Here is a 19,556-nt window from a genome sequence, read left to right as displayed (position 1 = left end):
ACCAAACCACATATTTTATCAAAATCTGAATTTAATTACAGAATCTATCAAGTCTAAGAAGGGATGAACCTTTGCATTTTACCAGGATATCTATGATGAAAAAAAAATAAAAAAGAAAATCTGTCTGCAGACTCAGAGAAACATTATTATATAGCATTATCTGACAGAAAATTCTGATAACCTGTCAAATTAAAAAGCTGATTTGAGGAAATTTATTGAAACCACTTTTTAAGAAGAGACTTACTGCAAACTCTTGTTTGGGCAGTAGCCAGCCTCTTTAAATAAAAATGATTGAAGGATAGAAAATTTTGTAATCTTTTAAAGCTTTTTTTTTTTTCATTGAACTTATATCAGTTCCAACAGAAGATGACCTAACAAAATATGAGAGGAAAGTACACTGCTATTTTTATTACCACCAACCTTTTACATGATCTGTGAAATGACATTGATAAAGGGGCCTAATCTCACACAGGAACATAGGAATTATCATATATGAGCAAGCAGTGGTCAGTACCGAATGCTTCAGAGGAAGATGAAAGAAACCAGTAATGGACAATTGTGGAATCACATGCCCATCAAGGAAATTTCATCCTTAACTCCATCAGTTAGTTGTTGGCTTATTGTAATTGTAAGGATGTTCCCGGTATCCCTATAAATATCCAGTCTTTTCTGAATTCTTTTAAGCTCTTGGCCTCCTGAATCCCACTAGGCTCCTGATATTTTGTGGCAGTTAGTTAATGGGTTAATTATGGACTATTTAAAAAACTCTTTCTTTTTCTCTTTTTTAAATGTTTCAGTTCCTATGAATGTTCTCCTGATCTTGTATTATGAGAAAAGTCTAACAAGGAGTATTCAATTTACTTCTTTATATCATTTATTCTATTATATACCCCTATAATATCCCCCCATTTCCACTTCCTTGCTAAACTAAGTGGTACCAGTTGTTTCAGTCACTCCTCATAGGGAATTTTCTCCATGTCTTTAATAAATGTTGTCACCCATTTCTTAACCCCTTCTATTTCTGCTATAATTTTTTTGAGGTAAGGCGACAAGAACTGAACACAGTATTCCAGGTGAGAGTGTGCCACTGATTTATATAATAGTTTTATAATATTTTCAGTATTGTTTTTATCCCATTCTTTATGCATTCTAAGATTGTGTCTGCTTTTTTGACCATTACTGCGCACTGATAGGAGGTTTTCACTTTGGTCTTTGTCCGTAGTTGTTACAGTTAATTTAGATCCCAGCAGTAGTAATTATCCCACCAATGTGAATTACATTCCATGCATCAACTATGATTTCCATCTGCTATTGTGATGCCTATTCACCTATCTTTACAGGTCCCTGTGGTGTCTTCTCCAGTATACACTAACCTAAATTTGTGTAATCTATAACTATTGCCATCTCACTGTTCCATCCCTTTTCAATATTAGTAATAAATATATTGTTTATGGTATAAATCAGCATAGCTCCATTGCAGTAAATGGATTTACACAAATGATTTAAACCAGCTGAGAATCTGTCCCTGTGCTTTCAGACTCTTAGCCAGTTTATGATCTATGAAAAAACTTTACCTTTCCCCCCATGGCACCTTGCTTTCTGCCTGAATAGCTTCTTGCGAGGGACTTTAACAAAGGGCTTTGTGAAAGTCAAAATAAATTATATTAACTGGTTCTCCTTTATCCCTTTTATCAATCTACAATAGATTCAGCAATAATGGGAGTTACCTGTGGAAGGTCCCAGGTATAAAAGTGAGATTAATAGAATCCCAGGAAAGCTGACTTCTTGAACGTGTGAATTCATTACAGCACTTTGATGAGTTTTGCCTCTGAAGTATCGCAGGATTAACCTCTATTGGGTAAACCAAAGAACTACAGAACCATGGACCAGATGCCTCCTAGATCCAAGTAGAGAGATGACACTCCCTTTTGCACACAAATGTTTTCCCCATATTGTGCATTTTACCTTCTCTGTTTCCCTAGGTGGAGGGTTCTTGGGAGTTCATCATGTCTCCTGCCCTCTCTGCATAATGGTAATTCCCTGGGAAGAACTGGAGTTTAACGAGCAGGCCTAGTTTCACTGGTCCCACATTAGTTTTCAGAGCCTAAGTGACAAAGGGCATAGGAACAATGGATGCTCCATCTGATGGGGGGGGGGGGGAAATGATGCCTACCTTACAGTGGCCACAAGTTTGGGAATGGGCAGTAAGACTCTTTATATCTGAGGCCTCCTCCTGGTTTCTCCAGCTCAGTGGCTGTTTTCCTTTGGACTATGCTTCTTCTGGGGCCTTGCTCCCCACAAGCAATGGGGCGCTACTCCTCTAAATTTGTGAGTTCAGCCAGCAATTGTAACAGCTGGTTCTTCAGCATCCACTGTGTCCACCACTGGGTTTAATTCATCAAGAAGTCTGACTGTCTGTGGAAATGTTAAAGCCCTTGAATCACTACTGTCTTAAAGCAGCAAAGGAGAGGATAAGGCGAAAGATGAGGTGGATATGCTCTCCCAGCCACATAGGGAAACTGTCTAAGAGGGAAATGGAAATGGGGAGAAGGAAGGTAAGCTATGTGTGTCCCACTGGCCAAAGAAAAAACAGTGGGACCTCCCTCACATCTCACTTGGGATCAAATTGGACACCCTGGCAGCCCTATGCTGTCTTAACATGGAGAAAACTCTGAAGCTCCATGAGCTGATGGTAATAGCTCTAGGTGTATGCAAGATTATCCTGGAGCAGCTGCAGTCATTGAGTAGGCATCCACATTTCATGTCATCATCCCATGTTGGGCATTCTGAACCTGTGTGGAGGCAGTCACAACAGGTGGCGAAATATGTTTCCCACTCAGACTACCCAGGGAAATAAAGGATGAATTGCAAGATTGGGAATGGTTCTGAAGGAGATGAATGATCGTTCTTGGCAATCAGAATGGATCCTAGCAACAGACCTTCAAGTCTATTCAGATGTGGTGGTGGGATTTTGGATTGGGAGTATATTTCCAAGGACAGTGGTGTGCAGAGTAATGGCCACTGCATGGGCTGGTTTGGGACTGCTATAGGATATCACCCATTTGGGATTTTTTTCTAGTCATAATGAAGTTATGATGTGGAGGAAGAAATATATAGACAAGCAGTTCCTACTCAATCAGTGGTCCATATTAACAGCCTGGCCAGAAAATCTCCTAAGGTTATGCAGCTTGTGCACATTTGTGTGCTATGATGTCTAACTCTAAACATCTAACTCAGCCGCATCCCAGGAATAGATATCAGATTGCTAATGCTCTGTCTCATTTCCAGGTGGAGAGGGTCTGAGCATCTAGATGAGATCTAGCCATGATGGCCCCATTCCTGGCTCCTAACTGCTTTGGGTTTGGCAGAAAGATTGATAATCCCTAAAATCTTGAAAGGGGCCCTAGGACAACATCAGATTTTCAGGATTCTTAGCCTTTACTACGTGACTCATACCCAAGTTCTCAGTTGTATTAATCCAGAAGGGCATGTCACCACACACAATACCACATTGGGTTTTCATCTTATGCCAGCATAGCTGTGTTTTCTAACTCATACAAGTGATCTTGGGTGTGCAGATTCCTAGAGGGCCTGGCTTGATCACAACCCCAGCAGGATCTGTATCACACAGTCACTATGCAGGTCCTATCTGCTTCAGGGGTATGGAAACTGCTCTTTCTGGGAATGTTTTTTGGCAGCTTTTCTTGTGTTACCTGTGTTGGAGAGATTGTAATAGTGTCAGACCTAGAGGTGTTAGACAGGGCATTGGCAAGGGGTGCTTCACAGTACAGCAGACAGGGACAGCTGTGTTTCAGCTATGCTTTTCTAAGATGGTTAAAGTATCAGGAGGTAGCCGTGTTAGTCTGTATCTACAAAAACAACAAGGAGTCTGGTGGCACCTTAAAGTCTTTAAGGTGCCACCAGACTCCTTGTTGTTTAAGATGGTTAAGGTGGGCTAGAGATCCATGATGGTTGTCTGGAAATGCAAGTTTGCCCATTCCAGGCTCTGCTGGCATATCACTTATCTCATCCTGCAGTACCAGGCCCCTCTCTGTCTCCTCTGGACAACAGCTTTGTGCCTAGATACCAGTTTGCTCATATCTAATGTACTGGTTATTGCAGAGAAGACTCGAAAAAAGGCCAGGTCTGGTGCCAAATCTCACTGGCTGGGAGGTGACTAAAGAGGCCTTAAAGCGCTGAATAAGTTAGCTGCTAGATACTTTAGCAGGAAAAGGAGGGTTACGTCTCTTCTATAATACATTTTGTTGTATTAATGTATATATTATTTTTGTCTGAAAGAGTGGCTTTAATTGACCTCAACCATAGCTACTGTGGGGACAGCAAATATAAACAGAAATACCGCAAATAATGTTTTATCATTTTACAGAAAGTATCTAGAAACTCTGTTTCCACACAACAATCTAGATAAGATTTTTCATGAAAAGGAAAGTGTCCTCATTTTAGCACTCACCATTGTAGGTACTGCAGCACATCGAGGTGACTCTCAGATGATCTTACATTCCACTAGAGAAATTGGCCATTATCTTTTGCACAAACATCTAGGTATATTGTAAATTTATGGAAAGTTAAAAAAAATTGTAACTGAAGTCTTGGGCATGGTCTGGATGTATTGTTTCAGCATGGTCATTTCCTTATTTTTAAATGGGAACATTATAGTATCCTGTATATTAAAGTGCCAGTACTACACATCTTATATTGCATGTTTTCATTTCTGCAAAATGGAGCTATCAGTATGTTAACATTTGTTTCTTTCCTTAGGGTTTGGGATATTGCTCTAAAGTCAGACTTTTTCCATACCAGTGCCTTCATGGCTCAGATGCTGCTCAGCATTGTTGTGGATGGCTACTTTAGAGCCTCAAAAGATTGCAACCAGTGTAAAGGAAAATAATAATAATCTACACAAGCATCCCTTTCCTCTGCCCTCTCCAAAAGCCCTGTTTACTCTTCTCCTTAAAGTCCCATTCCATTTCCCTTTATCCCAGCCTCTGCTGACCCCCCAACCCTGTTAAAGCTAAAAAGCTTTGGGGAAAATCATGCGCATGCACATGCGCACGCGCGCGCACACATACACACACACACACACAATATGCTTTTCTCTATGATATAATATCACTATTCTAAAGTTTGTTGCTATGCTAGTTTGTTGAACATATTGGCACACAGACCTTGGGCACACACTGCTATGTGGACCCACCTTTTGTATAGATTTTCTACACCATTTTTGTTTTAAATATGAACATTTTCCCAGATTTGATCCACAAGAGACTGTTCACCTATGCAAATTTCTATTCCTGAGGTATAAAACTGAAAGGATCCTCTCAAATGCAAAGGAAAAAATGTTGAATCAAGTATAACAAATTCATTCTTAGCACAAGGAATGCATTTGATATCCTCTGTAATTAAAATATAAATCCATAAAGAAGGGGACAGTCTTTTTTTCTTTATTTTAAAAGATAAAAAAGTCTACCATTTATTTGTAGTTCAAAAGATTAACTAGTAAATATGCTAAGCAGACTAGCTTTCATTTACATCTCTGGCTTTCTGCCTTTGATTTACTAATATAAACACTCACAAAAATTGTCGACAGATAATGTGCAGATTTGCAAATTACCACTAATGGCTCAATAGTCATTTTAAATAAGAAACATGTTGTATATCTGAAAAACTGATGCCTTTAAAAACGAATAATATTAATGGCAGACATTCTTCTTCAAGGCATAGCATTTGAATACTAAATTCAGGCCTGATCCTGGAAACCCTTTCTTCTTATGAGTGCCATTAATGGGGCCACTCATGTAAGTAAAGCTTTTGTAGGATTGAATACATATATTGTATTTAACTAAATGCGCTTTAAATTGATTACTTGTGTATGCAGCTAAGAACTGATGTATTTTCTTCTCTTTCTAGATCTGTTGTAATACTTCTGTTGATTTCATAAGTTTCAAAGCACTATAAAAAACACAGACAACATTTTCTTCAATACAAATTTTCCCATAATCATTTTTTGGGGGCTTACCATGTTGCTTTTGTCAAAGCCTTTTCTATGTCTAAGTACAATGATCCAATAAAGATTGAAACAAATTTAAAAAGGAACTTGCCTATTTTGTGCCTTGACATTTACATTTCTCCATTTTCACTGATGTTTTTAAATTTGACAAAAGATAGGAAATGCCATCATCACAAACTGCAAGATGTTCATGACTCTTTGACTACCCAATTAACAATAGAGCATCTTGAAGGAGTCAATATTTTATGAATACAGCAGCAAAGCAAATAACATTTCCAAATACTCCCCCACCCCCTCTTCCACAAATGTTTGTTTACTTTCTTACCTGCCGGGTAACGTTCTATAACTGGCCAGCTGTCCACCTGTAATGTGGCATTGCCACCACTTCTTGTAAAACGTACTACATGGTATTTTCCATCATTAATGATTGCGTTGATCTCTTCGATAGAGATGTCATCAGTTCCAACATTAAACTTAACTCCAATTTTTCCCTGGTGCTGTTTAAAAAAAAAAAAAAAAAAGGAAGAGGAGGAGGAAGAAGAAGAAGAAGAAGTACTAATTAAGAGTTGTTTTAGTGAGAATTAGAGAGTGTGTTGTACTGGGAAAGAATCCTAACAACAGCTTCTCTCCTCAGATTTAACTTCTGAAGGCTTGCATGGGATAGTGACAAAACTCCTGACAGTTCATTGAGCTGGGACATCTCTTTCATGGATAATTGATATTCCAAATCAGTTACTTTCACAAACTGAGTTTGCTCCTTTTCCCAGTGGGTCTCACCAAGAAAAAAAATTAAAAAGCTCAAGTAAATTTCTTCCCTATGTTCCCCAGTCTTCTTGATGAGCACCAGATACCTTCCTTTATTTAATAGGCTTTACAAATAGAAAAGTCAGCACTAGCTCCTCTTTCATCAGCAAGAAGAATAAGGATTTCTTTCAGCTTGAAAAACTGGGACCCATTTTCACAATCCCTTTCTCACAAACCTAACCTATACTCACAAATACAGTCCTGAGGAAGTCAATAGGACTAGTCGAATGAGCATGGATGACTGATGTGAGTAAGGATTTTCAGAATTAGACCCATAGAGGAATGGAGTTTATTTGTAATGCAAGAGAAGTGTCTGTCACTTTAAATAGACATAGGCTCAGATCCTGCAATCGGATCCACACAAATGCAGAATCAGGGCCATAGTTATTTCAGTGATAGTTGAGGGAACTCCACAATTCACAGGAATAAACCTAATACCTTGCATTTCCTTTCACAGGCAAAAACCTGGGCGGGGGGAGAGAACTTTCAGAAGAATTTTCAGGAAAATCTAGAAATATTTAAAATATTTAAAATTTCTTAGCCTCATTTTCTGTGTTAGAAATATTCTAAGCTTATATCAATACCATAATATATTCTAATAATTAAGAAGGCATCTGTAATGGGGTATTTATAGCTTAATGAAGTATTTCAGTGTGCTCATTAAAAACAGTGACTAAGGAAGTTATGTTTTTTTTTCTACAAAAGTCAGGAGATATACTTCATTTGTGAATAATGACTTATTAAACTGAGGTGAAAAGAAAATAATGAACAGTGTGGTATCAGAGGCATATGCAGAGTTAATAATAATTCTATAAATGGTTTCATAGCTTGTGAAAATGACTTTTTTATTTCAAAAGTTATTTTTAATTTTTTTTATTAGATTTATTCCAAGAAACTCACTTCACTTCACAGCCTGTATCTCTAACTCCTTCACCCTCTTGATATTTCCAAAAAGAGGCTCTGTCCTTCCAATGCAGCTTTGATCTCTGCCCTCTCTGTGTATTATTCCCCTAGACCCACAGGCTGCAGAAGTGATGTCAGCTAACTCCTTTGTCCCTCACCTCCTCGTCTTTTGAAGTCCAGTCCTTTCTGGCTCCACTCCTTCCTCAGCTGCTGACAGCTCCCATCCCTTTGCCTGGCTCTTTCTTGCTCTTCTACTCTCAACGGAAGTGACTTAAATTTTCCACGTTTCTGCCCCACTCTCCTCCCACAGATTAACTATCTCAGCTCCTCCAGATACACTGCTGATGCCTTTAGAGAATGCCCCATAATTCCCCAATGACTTCCTCTGTTTTATGTTTCTATTCTCTCTTCTCTCAGCTCTGCTCTCTTCTTTTCAAAGCAACTTTAAGTTGAAGGGGCCCTTCTCCAAACTTATTCCTTTTCGTCTGCTGCCTCACTGCTCATTCTCTCCTCCTCCACCTGCTCTAGCCTTGACTGTACTCCTCTTGTTCTTTTCTTATCTTGCTGACCACTCCTTCAGTGTTTCTTTGGAGGCTTATCTTCCTCCTCCTCCACTTTCCATCCCTTTTGGTGTCCCTCAGGCTTCCGTCTTGTCCCCAAATTTATCTTTTTTCCCTTGTGACAGTTACAGAAAACTAGTGATCTCCCAGTCATGTGCAGAAGACTACCAAATCCAAAAAGCAACTGTCATTCCACCATATATCCAAGTGCCAGAGCTGAATTGGCTGAGAAAATGTGTAAGATTTCCACTGTTTCCTATCATTAAAGCAGTAATTTGTGTGCTTCACGTGTCTTATTCATCCACTTATCCTGCTATTGATATTCAACAGAAATATAAGATTGCCATAATTCTCTAGCAATCACCACTTTCACTAAGTGATGAAATACAGAACTTTTTAATGCATATGACTACATTGTATATATATTTTTTCAAAGAGTTTTTTTGAGAAATCAAAGGCTTTGACATTAATGAAGCAGACTCCATTTTTATGGTGAATCATAATTACAGTACTCATATACCCCATTTCGTCTACTTGCTTTCTCTATTTTCTCTATATATTTATAAACAAAAATGACAAACAAATCACCTTTAAGTGAATGGGACAAGTATAAGCATGGGATGTTTAGCATGTGCAGTGGCTGGTTACTTGTTACTGTGATGTCATTTTAAATTGGTCATGGCACAATTTCCATATATTAACACACCAAACAATCTTTTTATAAACTCAAAAGACAGAACCCTTGGCCATATATGATGTATACATATCTATATATGAAAAACATGTGTTTGCCCATTTTACATCCATATGAATGTCGATAGTATACACAGCATGTCAGCTAAGTACACAACATTAATCAATATGGAACATTCATCTCAAACTTCATGATCAGGCATATGGTTTATTATTGTTGATTAGAACCCGATATAGGTTGCAATTTATGCTGTTATCAAGACAAAGTCATCCCACCTTTAATACGGTAAAATGGTACAGAAAGGCATTAAAAACTTGATATCAAAGGGAACTATTTCATGGATTTTACCATGGGAAGCTCTATTATCATTAGTGGAAGTTATGAGACTAAAACACAATGTAACTCTTTTGGAAATGTGGGGAAAATATTTAGAGCTGGTTAGGAATTTGTTGACTAATTGTTTTTTCTTCCAAAAAAGCTGATTCATCAAAACTGAAACTGCTCACTAAACAGGGCTGGAGGGTTCAATGAATTTCCCAACTCAAAAAAGTCAAGAAAAAGTTTCAGAATTGTCAGAACATTTGTTTTGAAAACTTTGAAGCATAATATTCCATTTTTCCAGTTTGAAATGAACTTTCATTTGGAATTTCAAGCTAATTAGACTGAAAAAAAAATTAAATCAGAACTAAATTTTTCAAAATTATAAAATGAAATGTTTTAACCTGAAATGAATAAAAATCAGTTTCTTGGTTTGCGAATATTTTAGAAATTTTGACTTTTTATCCCAATTCAAGACAGGAAAAAATGTTGAACTCAAAAATATTCACAGGATGAGAAAAAACATTTAGATATGGTGTGGTTTTGCTGCGAGTATTCCCTTATTGTTATACCTGTATTTAAAATTGACTTTTGATCATTATGTCACACATGTTATCCTAGGAATTAAATATATTCTTTCTTCTATATTTTTATTATTTATTATTTGTACCACTATACCGCCTAGGAGCCCTAGTCATGGACCAGGACCTCATAGTGCTCGGCGCTGTACAAACACAGAATAAAACCACAGTCCCTGCCCCAAGGCACTTACAATCTAAGCACTGGTCTACACTAGATAATTAGGTCAGTTTAACTGTCAGTGAAGGGTTTGAAAAACTACATACACCAACAGCAGAACCCCTCCCAGCTGCTTAGGTAGTGTCAACACTGAAGCTCTACAGCTGTGCCACTGCTATTTCCTTACTATGAATCAGCAATGGTGTAAAACAGATATGAAGATGGAGGTATGGTGAGAAATTCCTTTTCAGATACTATGGTGATGAGCACTATAAGACTGCCTTTCAATTATTAAGTATGTGAGTAAATCAGGGGTGCGCAAATTACAGCCCGGGGGCCGCATCCGGCCCTTCAGACATTTTAACCCAGCCCTTGAGCTCCTGCTGGGTAGCAGGGTCCAGGGCTTGCCCCGCTCCAGCTGGGTAGCGGGGTCGGGGGCTTGCCCCACTCTGCACGTGCTGTGGCTCCACGCGGCTCCTGGAAGCAGAGGCATGTCCCCCCTTCGGCTCCTACATGTAGGGGCGGCCAGGGGGCTCCGCACGCTGTCCCCGCCCCAAGCGCTGCCTCCGCAGCTCCCATTGGCCAGGAACTGCAGTCAATGGGAGGTGCAGGGGCAGCACCTGCAGAACGGGCAGTGTGCAGAGCCGCCTGGCTCCCCCTCTGCATAGGAGCCGTAGGGGGGACATGCTGCTGCTTCCAGGAGCTGCTTGAAGTAAGCGCCACCCAGAGCCTGCACCCTAGACCCCCTCCTGTGCCCCAACCCCCTCCCCCAGCCCTGATACCCCTCCCGCCCTCTGAACCCCTCGGTCCCAGCCTGGAGCACCCTTCTACACCCCAACCCCTCATCTTCAGCCCCACCCCAGAGCCCGCACCTCTAGCCGGAGCCGCGCCCCACCGCACCCCAAGTCCCGGCCCCAGCCTCAGCCTGGAGTCCCCTCCCGCACCCTGAACAACTCATTTCTGGCCCCAACCCAGAGCCTGCACCCCCAGCCGGAGCCCTCAACCCCCTCGCATTCCCCAACCCCCAATTTTGTGAGCATTCATGGCCCGCCATACAATTTCCATACCCAGATGTGGCCCTCCGGCCAAAAAGTTTGCCCACCCCTGGAGTAAATCAATATTAGTGTTGAATGATTATCCTTTGTACTGGTATTGCCAGAGAGCAATGAGGACTAATTAAAGAATGAAGCTCACCTAGACAGGAATAGGCAGGGCTTGTATAAAGCCAAATAGCTGAGAATGGGGGAGGGGCTGCAATGCTGAGGTCTGCAGTCTCTCTCTCTGAGGTAGAGAGAGAAGAGAGTTTGACCTGGAGGGAATAAAACACCTGGAGGAGGGTGGAGAAGAAGCCTGATAGAGTCAATGTAGGAAGCAGTCCAGGAAACAGCAGCAAGGTATGGGACAGTGTAGACCTTAATCACTGGTTGCAGGGTCCCTGGGCTGGAACCTGGAGAAAAGGGCAGACCCTGGTTCCCCTGCCAGCCACTGAGGAAGTGGCACCATTGATGGGGAGTGTATGGGAAGACTTCCTGGGACAACTATGTACAGAGAGACTTTGGTACACAAACCCCTAGAAGGGGAAAACTAGAGTGACCTGACCGGAGGGCTGAGGCAAGAAGAGGGAGTAGTCGAGTCCCAAGAGGGAGAGAGAGTGTGAGAGAGAGACAGAGTGAGCACCTGCAGAAAAGGGAATCAGACTGGCAGAGCTAATTCCCCAGCTCCGGCCACAAGGAGGAAGAGCTCCAGCAACGAAAGCACCCCATGAAAGGAAGCACTGGATGATTTAAAGAAGTGGTTTTCAAACGTTTTAGACTGTGTACTCCTTTCCAAATTATATAGTCTACTGCGTACCCCATCTGAGATAGGGTCATGATATACCTATGCTTAGATTGCCAAGTTTTACTACACCACTGCATTGTCTGCCATTACAGGATTTTTCTGCGCATCCCTCCTGAAGAGAGCTCGCATCCCTCCTGATGAGAGATTGCATAACCTTAGGGGTAGGCCAGTTTGAAAACCACTGATTTAGAGGATTAGTAATGGTAGTAATTAGTAATCTGATGCTGAGCAAATTCATCAGACCTCCATAGTTAAAGACGAAGTTAGTTGCCATGTTATAAATCCAATTTTCAACTTGTTCTTATGCACATGAACACAATTACATAACCTCAGAAGAACCAAATCAATCCACCCCTGTAGTTTTACATATTACATCTCATTTCAGGGTAGAGTTTTCTGTGCAGTTTTGGGAAAAAGCACATGGAGTTTTAAAGATCCAAGGTTTAAAAATCTCTCATGTTCCAACTGTCTGGTCAGCTATAGGAGCCTGACCTCAGGCTGTGAGGACAAATATATTAAAGACTAGGAGGCACTTAGATACTATGGTGATGAGGACCAACTAACTAGTCAGAGAGATGGAAAAGGATAAAGCAGGCTTATGTTTGGGGTCCAATCCTTCATTCCTAACACACTCTGAGATCTATAAGAGTTTTACGTGCTCAAGGACTGAAGGAATGGCTCTTGGTCTATTACAGAAATGTATATCAATGATCTGAAAACTCTTGTCCTCAAGCCACTGATTGTAACTATTGCAATGTAAGAACAGCAAGGGAATGTTTTCAGACATGTTTTATGGACTGTGTACTCTAAATATTGCTAACTTGTCCTGACAAAACACTGAGAATGCAGATGATCCACAGAACTGGAGCAGCTCACATGAAATGCAAATCAAGGCAAGAGCTGACAGTTATGATTTTGTTTCTTTTTGGCCTCTGGTCCAGCACTACCAGTTTGCCAACTTTAGATGCAGTAAAAACTATGGAAGTATAAAAATACATCCCCAAAATAATGATATTTCTTGTGGCATCAGCAAGGTTTTACTATTCTCTGTAGTAATAACTCTAGAATGTGTGCAAATTTGGCACAAAAGTACTTTTAGAACACACCACAGATAACCCAAGCTCATAATGCTTGCAACCTTTAGCCACTTCCAAAGAAAAGCAATAATACTGACACTCCCACAGGTGAATAGCTGGAGTAAAACAATCCACACCTGCCAGACTGTGTCTTATAGATTCAGTTCCCCGAGGTACTACACTATAGTGAATGCAACAATGAAATATTAGAAATATCTAATGTGTTTATTTGGATCTAAGTTTTTTGAGGAATTAAAAATTAATACAATCATTTTTTCATTAGAGTTTAACTGGAGGGTAATGCTCTAAATTTTAAAAACACACACAATACAAATAATAAAAATCATCATTAGTGAATTGAAACTACTAAGGAAATACACACATAAGAATGGTCACTGTTTGCTTTAGACAAGGGGAGATAAATGTTGTAGATGACAAGATACATGCTGACTCCAAGATTAATAGACTATGTATATTTTAATCTAATGTTTCATCAATATTCCTGTTACCGTACATGTCTTCTAATGGGATTGCTTCCTGGAAAGAGATGAAAAGTATAAAGCTTCTGGGAAAAGATCTTTTAAATGAGATCTATTTTCTACATTTTCAAAGCACCAAGTCAACTTTCTGAATTTAAGTTCTAATATTCATATTCTGTCAGGTATTATGTCTTCTCATGAGACACCTTTTACCTAAAGTGGGAATTGAAAGATTTGAGCACTAGGTATTGAAGTTTGTCCTATGAAAAACAATTAAAATGACTTGACTTGGTTAGCTATTTTTTTTACTAACAGAGGCCTAATTTAAGTTCAGAAGACATTAATATAATATTCACACACACACACAAACGTCATCTTTTCTCCTGAAAAAGAGAACCCACTTCACCTCTACTGAAGGGCAGCCATCTCTGGAGTGGAATGTAGTACATGATGTATCATTGCTATCTACGCTATACAGAAGTTTAGATAGGGCTTGAAAACCTTAGCCAAAACCCAAAACCTTCTATCAACAGGTAGATGTGTAAGATGAGTTGGGGAACCTGAATTGAGGCCCAGATCCAATGATCTATCCCTTAGTGATAAGCACATACCCCTGTCATCCCTAGCTCTTGGGAAGTGGGAGGGTGCTGGATTTTCTACCAGGAACTCTCTCTGGACCCTTCTTAGTGGATTCCTTTACAGTACCAGCTTCTGGCTAGGAGCTGTGTTTAAATTTACAGTATCACCTGCACACTAGTTTTTTCTCTTTCCCTTTCCCCATGTGGCTGCTGTGATAGAGGAGGATCTCTGCTACTCTATCCCTTCCACATAGAAGCAGATGTCTACTGGGAAGGGAAAATTCTCCTCCCTACTCTTGGCTGCTTGGAGAGGAGGTGGGTCTTCAACAGTCACTCTTGCTCACCCTCATCATTTTATTGTGAGTTTTGTGATATTTGGTGTTTTTTTCTTAAATCCCCAGCTCCTGGAGCTCTGTGTTTATGTGAGAATCTCCACTTTTATTTTTAAATAAGTAAGTTTCTAGCCCTCAGGGTTGTGGAGAAAAGCTTGAAAACCAAAACCCTAAAGGTTCCAACACCAGAAGGCAAATAAAAAGGACTGAAAAGTACTATTTTTAAAAAAGTCTTGAGTTTTTAGCCAATCATTATTTTTTTAATTGTGACCCATGATTTTTGAAGGCCCTTGAAGCTGGCAATATTAATTACAGCAGAGGGCAATGAAAATTTAGGGGGCCGGGGCACATGACTTATGAGGAGAGGCTGAGGGAAGTGGGCTTATTTAGTCTTCAGAAGAGTGAGGGGGGATTTGACAGCAGCCTTCAACTACCTGAAGGGGGCTTCCAAAGAGGATGGAGCTAGGCTGTTCTCAGTGGTGGCAAATGACAGAACAAGGAGAAATGGTCTCAAGTTGCAGTAGGGGAAGGCTAGGTTGGATATTAGGAAACACTATTTCACTAGGAGGGTGGTGAAGCACTGGAATGGGTTACCTAGGGAGGTGGTGGAATCTCCATCCTTAGAGTTTTTTAAGGCCCAGCTCTACAAAGCCCTGGCTGGGATGATTTAGTTGGGGTTGGTCCTGCTTTCAGCAGGGGGTTAGACTAGATGACCTCCTGAGGTCTCTTCCAACCCTAATCTTCAGGCCCGCCAACAGCAATTCCGGGCACCAGGGCAGAACAGTCAATGGGCCCCCACCCACGCACAAGCTGTGCCAGCACAGATGCGATCCAGCTGACATTTGGATGGTGCTGTGCCCGCGCTGTCTGGTGCCCAGAGGAGCTGCCGGCTGCACTGCTGGGCGCGGTCTTCCGGCACGGCCAGGGCTTCCACATGACTGTCCGGTAGGGTTGTCCAAAGATCCTTGCCCCACCCCTCACCCTGCCCTTGAGGTCACACCCCTGCCACACCCCTTCTCTGAGGCCCCACCCCTGCTCACTCCATTCCCCCTCCCTCTGTCACTCACTCACCCCCACTCTCACTCACTTTCACCAGGCTGGGGCAGGGGGTTGGGGTGTGTTAGGGGGTGCGGGGTTGGGTTCTGAGAGGGAGTTTGGGTGCGGGAGGGGGTTCGGGCTCTAGGCTGGGGTAGGGGGTTGGGGTGCAGGAGGTCTGGGGTCTGGGAACTAAGCTTTGAGCCAAAGGGTTCCCACCATATGCAAAAGTTATATAAGGCTGGGAGTGACATCATCTGTTGTTCACAAACAGACCCCTGGAAACACCTGAGGAACAAAGTCTGAACTGAGGAGAAGTGCTGGACCCAGGCTAAAGGGATTTTTAGCCTGTGAATGGAACACGTAGGGATTCCAAGATGTAAGTAAGTGCAGCTTGCTCCTTAAGAATCTGCAGCCTGCTTGTATCATCACTTAGGGTGAGAATCTGCTATTCATAACCAAACTGTTTAGTATGTTACATTTAGTTTGCGTTTTTTGTTTATTTGCTAGGTAATCTGCTTTGATATGTTTGCTATCACGTATAATCACATAAAATCTATTTTTTGTAGTTAATAAACTTATTTTTTCTTTATCTAAACCAGTGTGTGGAAATCATAACTCAGGAGCAGAAGGCTGTTGCATATTCCTCTCCACATTCAGGGAGGGAGCGAATGTTATGAGCTTACACTGTACAGTTCCCTGTGCAGTGCAAGAGGGTATAATTTTGGGTTTATACTCCAGAAGGCATGCGTGCCTGAGGAGCTGGGAGGCGCCCTAGCTGTTACCTTCCTATGCAGGGGCTGGTCAAAGCGCCTGCATGTAACTGCAGTTGGGTGTGTCCCTACCTGTATGTGTGCTGGTGAAAGTGAAGGCTGAAGCCTGGAGGGCTTGGCATCTTGTCACAGCAGTACAGTGTAAGAGGGAGCCCAGGCTGGTGTGTCAGGGGGGCTCAGTTGTACCCCAGTTTTAGGAGGCACCCTGGAGACCCATCATACCTACAGAACCATTTCTACAGCACCTGAGGTTTTGTGTTCACGTATACAAGTGCAAACCAGGGCAGACCCGTCTCAGCTACAATATCAGACAAGACAAGATATTATGAATGCTTAAAGAATGGACCTGTAAACATGAATATGTAACAAACACATCAAGATCTTTTTTACTAACTTCGGCATCATGAATCAATCATTGCATGGATTTTTTTAAAAGAATATTTTAACCATATTGTTTGTTCTCAAGTTTTATTCGGAAATTGCATGAGCTCATTAAATGAAACCAGCAGTTCTCAAACTGTGGATCGGGACCCCAACGTGGGTCACAACTTAATTTTAATGGGGTCGCCAGAGCTGGCATTTGACTTGCTGGGGCCTGGAGCCAAAGCCTGAGCCCCACTGCCCGGGGCTGAAGCCCAAGCCCACTGCCAGGAGCCCAAGCCCAAACCCCACCGCCTAGGGTCGAGTCCGAGGGCTTCAGCCCTGGACAGTGGGACTCAGGCTTCAGCTTCAGCACTGGGTGGCAGGGCTCAGATTATGGGCCCTTCGCCCAGAGCTGAAGCCCTTGGATTTTGGCCCCCTGGCCCAGGGCGGCAGGGCTCGGGTGGGCTCAGGCTTCGGTCCCCCTCCTGGAGTCCTGTAGTAAATTTTGTTATGATAAGGGGGTCGTGGTGAGACTGAACTAAACCTTTAAATGACCTCACCGATTATATGCCATTAAATTATCTACTTTTTTAGAAATCAATACAGCAGTAATAAAAAATTACTGTCTACCAAATGCCCCTGGGTTGACATATAAGAAATAGCAGCAGACAGCAATACTGTCACTATAACAATATTATGCACGCAAATACATACAGATGCTTTTAGAGCAGTGGTGGGCAACCTGCGGTCCACGGGCCGCACGCGGCCCATCAGGGTAACCTGCTGGCGAGCTAGCAGACAGTTTGTTTACATTAACCATCCATAGGCACGGCTGCCCACAGCTCCCAGTGGCCAGGAACAGTGAACCACAGCCACTGGGAGCTGCGGGCAGCTGTGCCTGTGGACGGTCAATAAACAAACTGTCTCACAGCCCACCAGCAGATTATCCTGACCGGCCGCATGCGGGCTGCAGGTTGCCCACCATTGTTCTAAAGCCAGTGCACTATTCAAAGTTGCTCTATAAAAATTCCAGACATTTAAGCATTAAGCAATGGCCTTTAAAAGAGGTACGTGAAATATTGGCCCCAACATCATACTAATTTACAAGTTACATCTAATAAGCTCATATTAGCCAGGTATCATTTTTGAAATGCAGGCGGTGTTACGTGAATAACAGATGTGAGAAGCCTTTTGTTTGTAGCAAAATGCCACATATATGACCATATAAAAAGAAGAAGGAACCATTAAACTGTTTACCATCCCAGCACTTCAGAACTGAATGCAACTGTTCTTTACTACGAAGAAGCAATGATTCATGTTACTTTCCACTTCGAATTAATTGTCCTTACAGACGGCTTTAAACTTTCTCATAACAATTCAATTTACATATAAAACTCAGAAGCAGAATATGTAAATATATTTTAAGAGCATATTTATAAATCTGCAGCTCTGGCAAATTTATTTTCAATTCTCAGTGAATTTACTGTACCCCTGTTTAGTTTTAACCATCATTATTTTTAGTCCTGTGTATCATGGCTGCATTATTTTAAGTTATTTTGATGATGAATTACTGGGATGACACAATTACCCTAACAATCTCCCCGCAAAATGCAACACTTATAGAAGACACACGGAGCAGAGCCCTCAACAGCAGCACATTGCATCTTATTATCCACTCAGCATCATTACTGCAGTACACAACATTAAATTTTCTTGACAAAATATGCAGTAAAGAACAATTTAACTAGTCAGCCCTTAACATTGTACTCTTCATCAAAATAGTATGCAGTGTGTAAATCCCTTAACCTTTTCAGTGCCAGGCCTGAGACAACTTCTTATGGGTGGGTAGAACACCCAATAAATACTTATGTGCCATGTGAGGTTATTATTGCAAGGAAAACAGGCTTTTAACTGTTGATCAAGAGAATTACCTTGCCTAAGATGCCCAGTGGGACTATTCATGATATAAGGATGTTTATCGAGGTCGTGTTCCTGAAAACTTCTCTATGAGAGTGGATTTCTGTGCAGAGTACCAGTGACTTCAGAAGAGCTTCACATACCTTAGTTAATGGGGGCCCAGCTTTAGACACATTCTGACTGCTTCTCTGAGTCCACCACCCAGAAAGTCAGGGACAGTGTGCGTCAAGTGGGGCACCCAACTTATAGATGCAAAATTAGTCCTACTCTTTCTTTTGTACCGATTTAACTATTTCCGTAAGGGGTGTGATTTTATACCAAGACAGTAAAAGCAGTGCAACCCCTAGTGCAGACGCAGTTATACCGGTATAAAAGGTAAATTTACAGGAGTAAGCACATTTTTATCAATACAAATGCATCCACACTGGGACCTTTATTGGTTTCTATGAGTAGACAAGCCCTTCTGATGATCTGTCTGCATGAGATAAGTGCAAAGTCAAACAGTACATCAGTGGCAGAGCTGGGATAAGAAGCCAGGAGGAATCCAGTACAGCAAATTCATAAATAAGCACATTTAAGCTATGTGATCAACGCATGCTCCCAAACCCAGCAATAATAAGATATCCAAAAGGTTGTCAAAAATGGTCTTACATGTAAGAGACCATGAGGGAGATTTTTGAAGGCACAAAGGGAAGTTTGGTGGCCAGCTCCCATTGACTTTCAACAGGAGTGAGGCACCTCACTCTCCTTTGTGCCTTTGAAAAACTCCTCCCAAATGATGATAATCTACACTGCTGCCACAGACATCCTCAGCTGCTTACCACACATGCTGAGAGGGGATGTCTCACACTCTATTGGTTAGTCTTGGACTTAGGAGTCCTTGTGTTTAGCCTCAACTCTGCCATTGACTTACTGTGTGACTTTGGACTTGCCTCATGCAGCCAAATTTCCAGAAGTGTTCATTAATTTTGCATTTCTTAATTTGGGGGAAAGGATAGCTCAGGGGTTTGAGCATTGGCCTGCTAAACCCAGGGTTGTAAGCTCAATCCTTGAGGGGGCTATTTAGGGAACTGGGGTAAATATCTGTCTGGGGATTGGTCCTGCTTTTAGTAGGGGGTT

The 19,556-nt window shown here is 41.6% G+C and overlaps 1 protein-coding gene across 28 annotated transcripts in view; it reads right to left on the bottom strand.

Annotated features, from left to right (window-relative positions):
- The window catches only part of NRXN1 (neurexin 1), a 1,214,702-nt gene that overhangs the window by 181,217 nt on the left and 1,013,929 nt on the right, over positions 1-19,556 (bottom strand). For all 28 annotated transcript variants that reach the window (XM_065401764.1, XM_065401747.1, XM_065401749.1 and 25 more), the window contains one exon: positions 6,354-6,525. In XM_065401764.1, the coding sequence (XP_065257836.1) occupies positions 6,354-6,525 (172 nt within the window). The remainder of the gene's footprint in view (positions 1-6,353; positions 6,526-19,556) is intronic.

Source organism: Emys orbicularis, chromosome 3 (genome assembly GCF_028017835.1).
Source record: "Emys orbicularis isolate rEmyOrb1 chromosome 3, rEmyOrb1.hap1, whole genome shotgun sequence".
Taxonomy (NCBI): Eukaryota; Metazoa; Chordata; order Testudines; family Emydidae; genus Emys; species Emys orbicularis.
The sequence above is the reverse complement of the archived record's forward strand: the minus strand, read 5'-3'. Positions and strand labels throughout refer to the sequence as shown.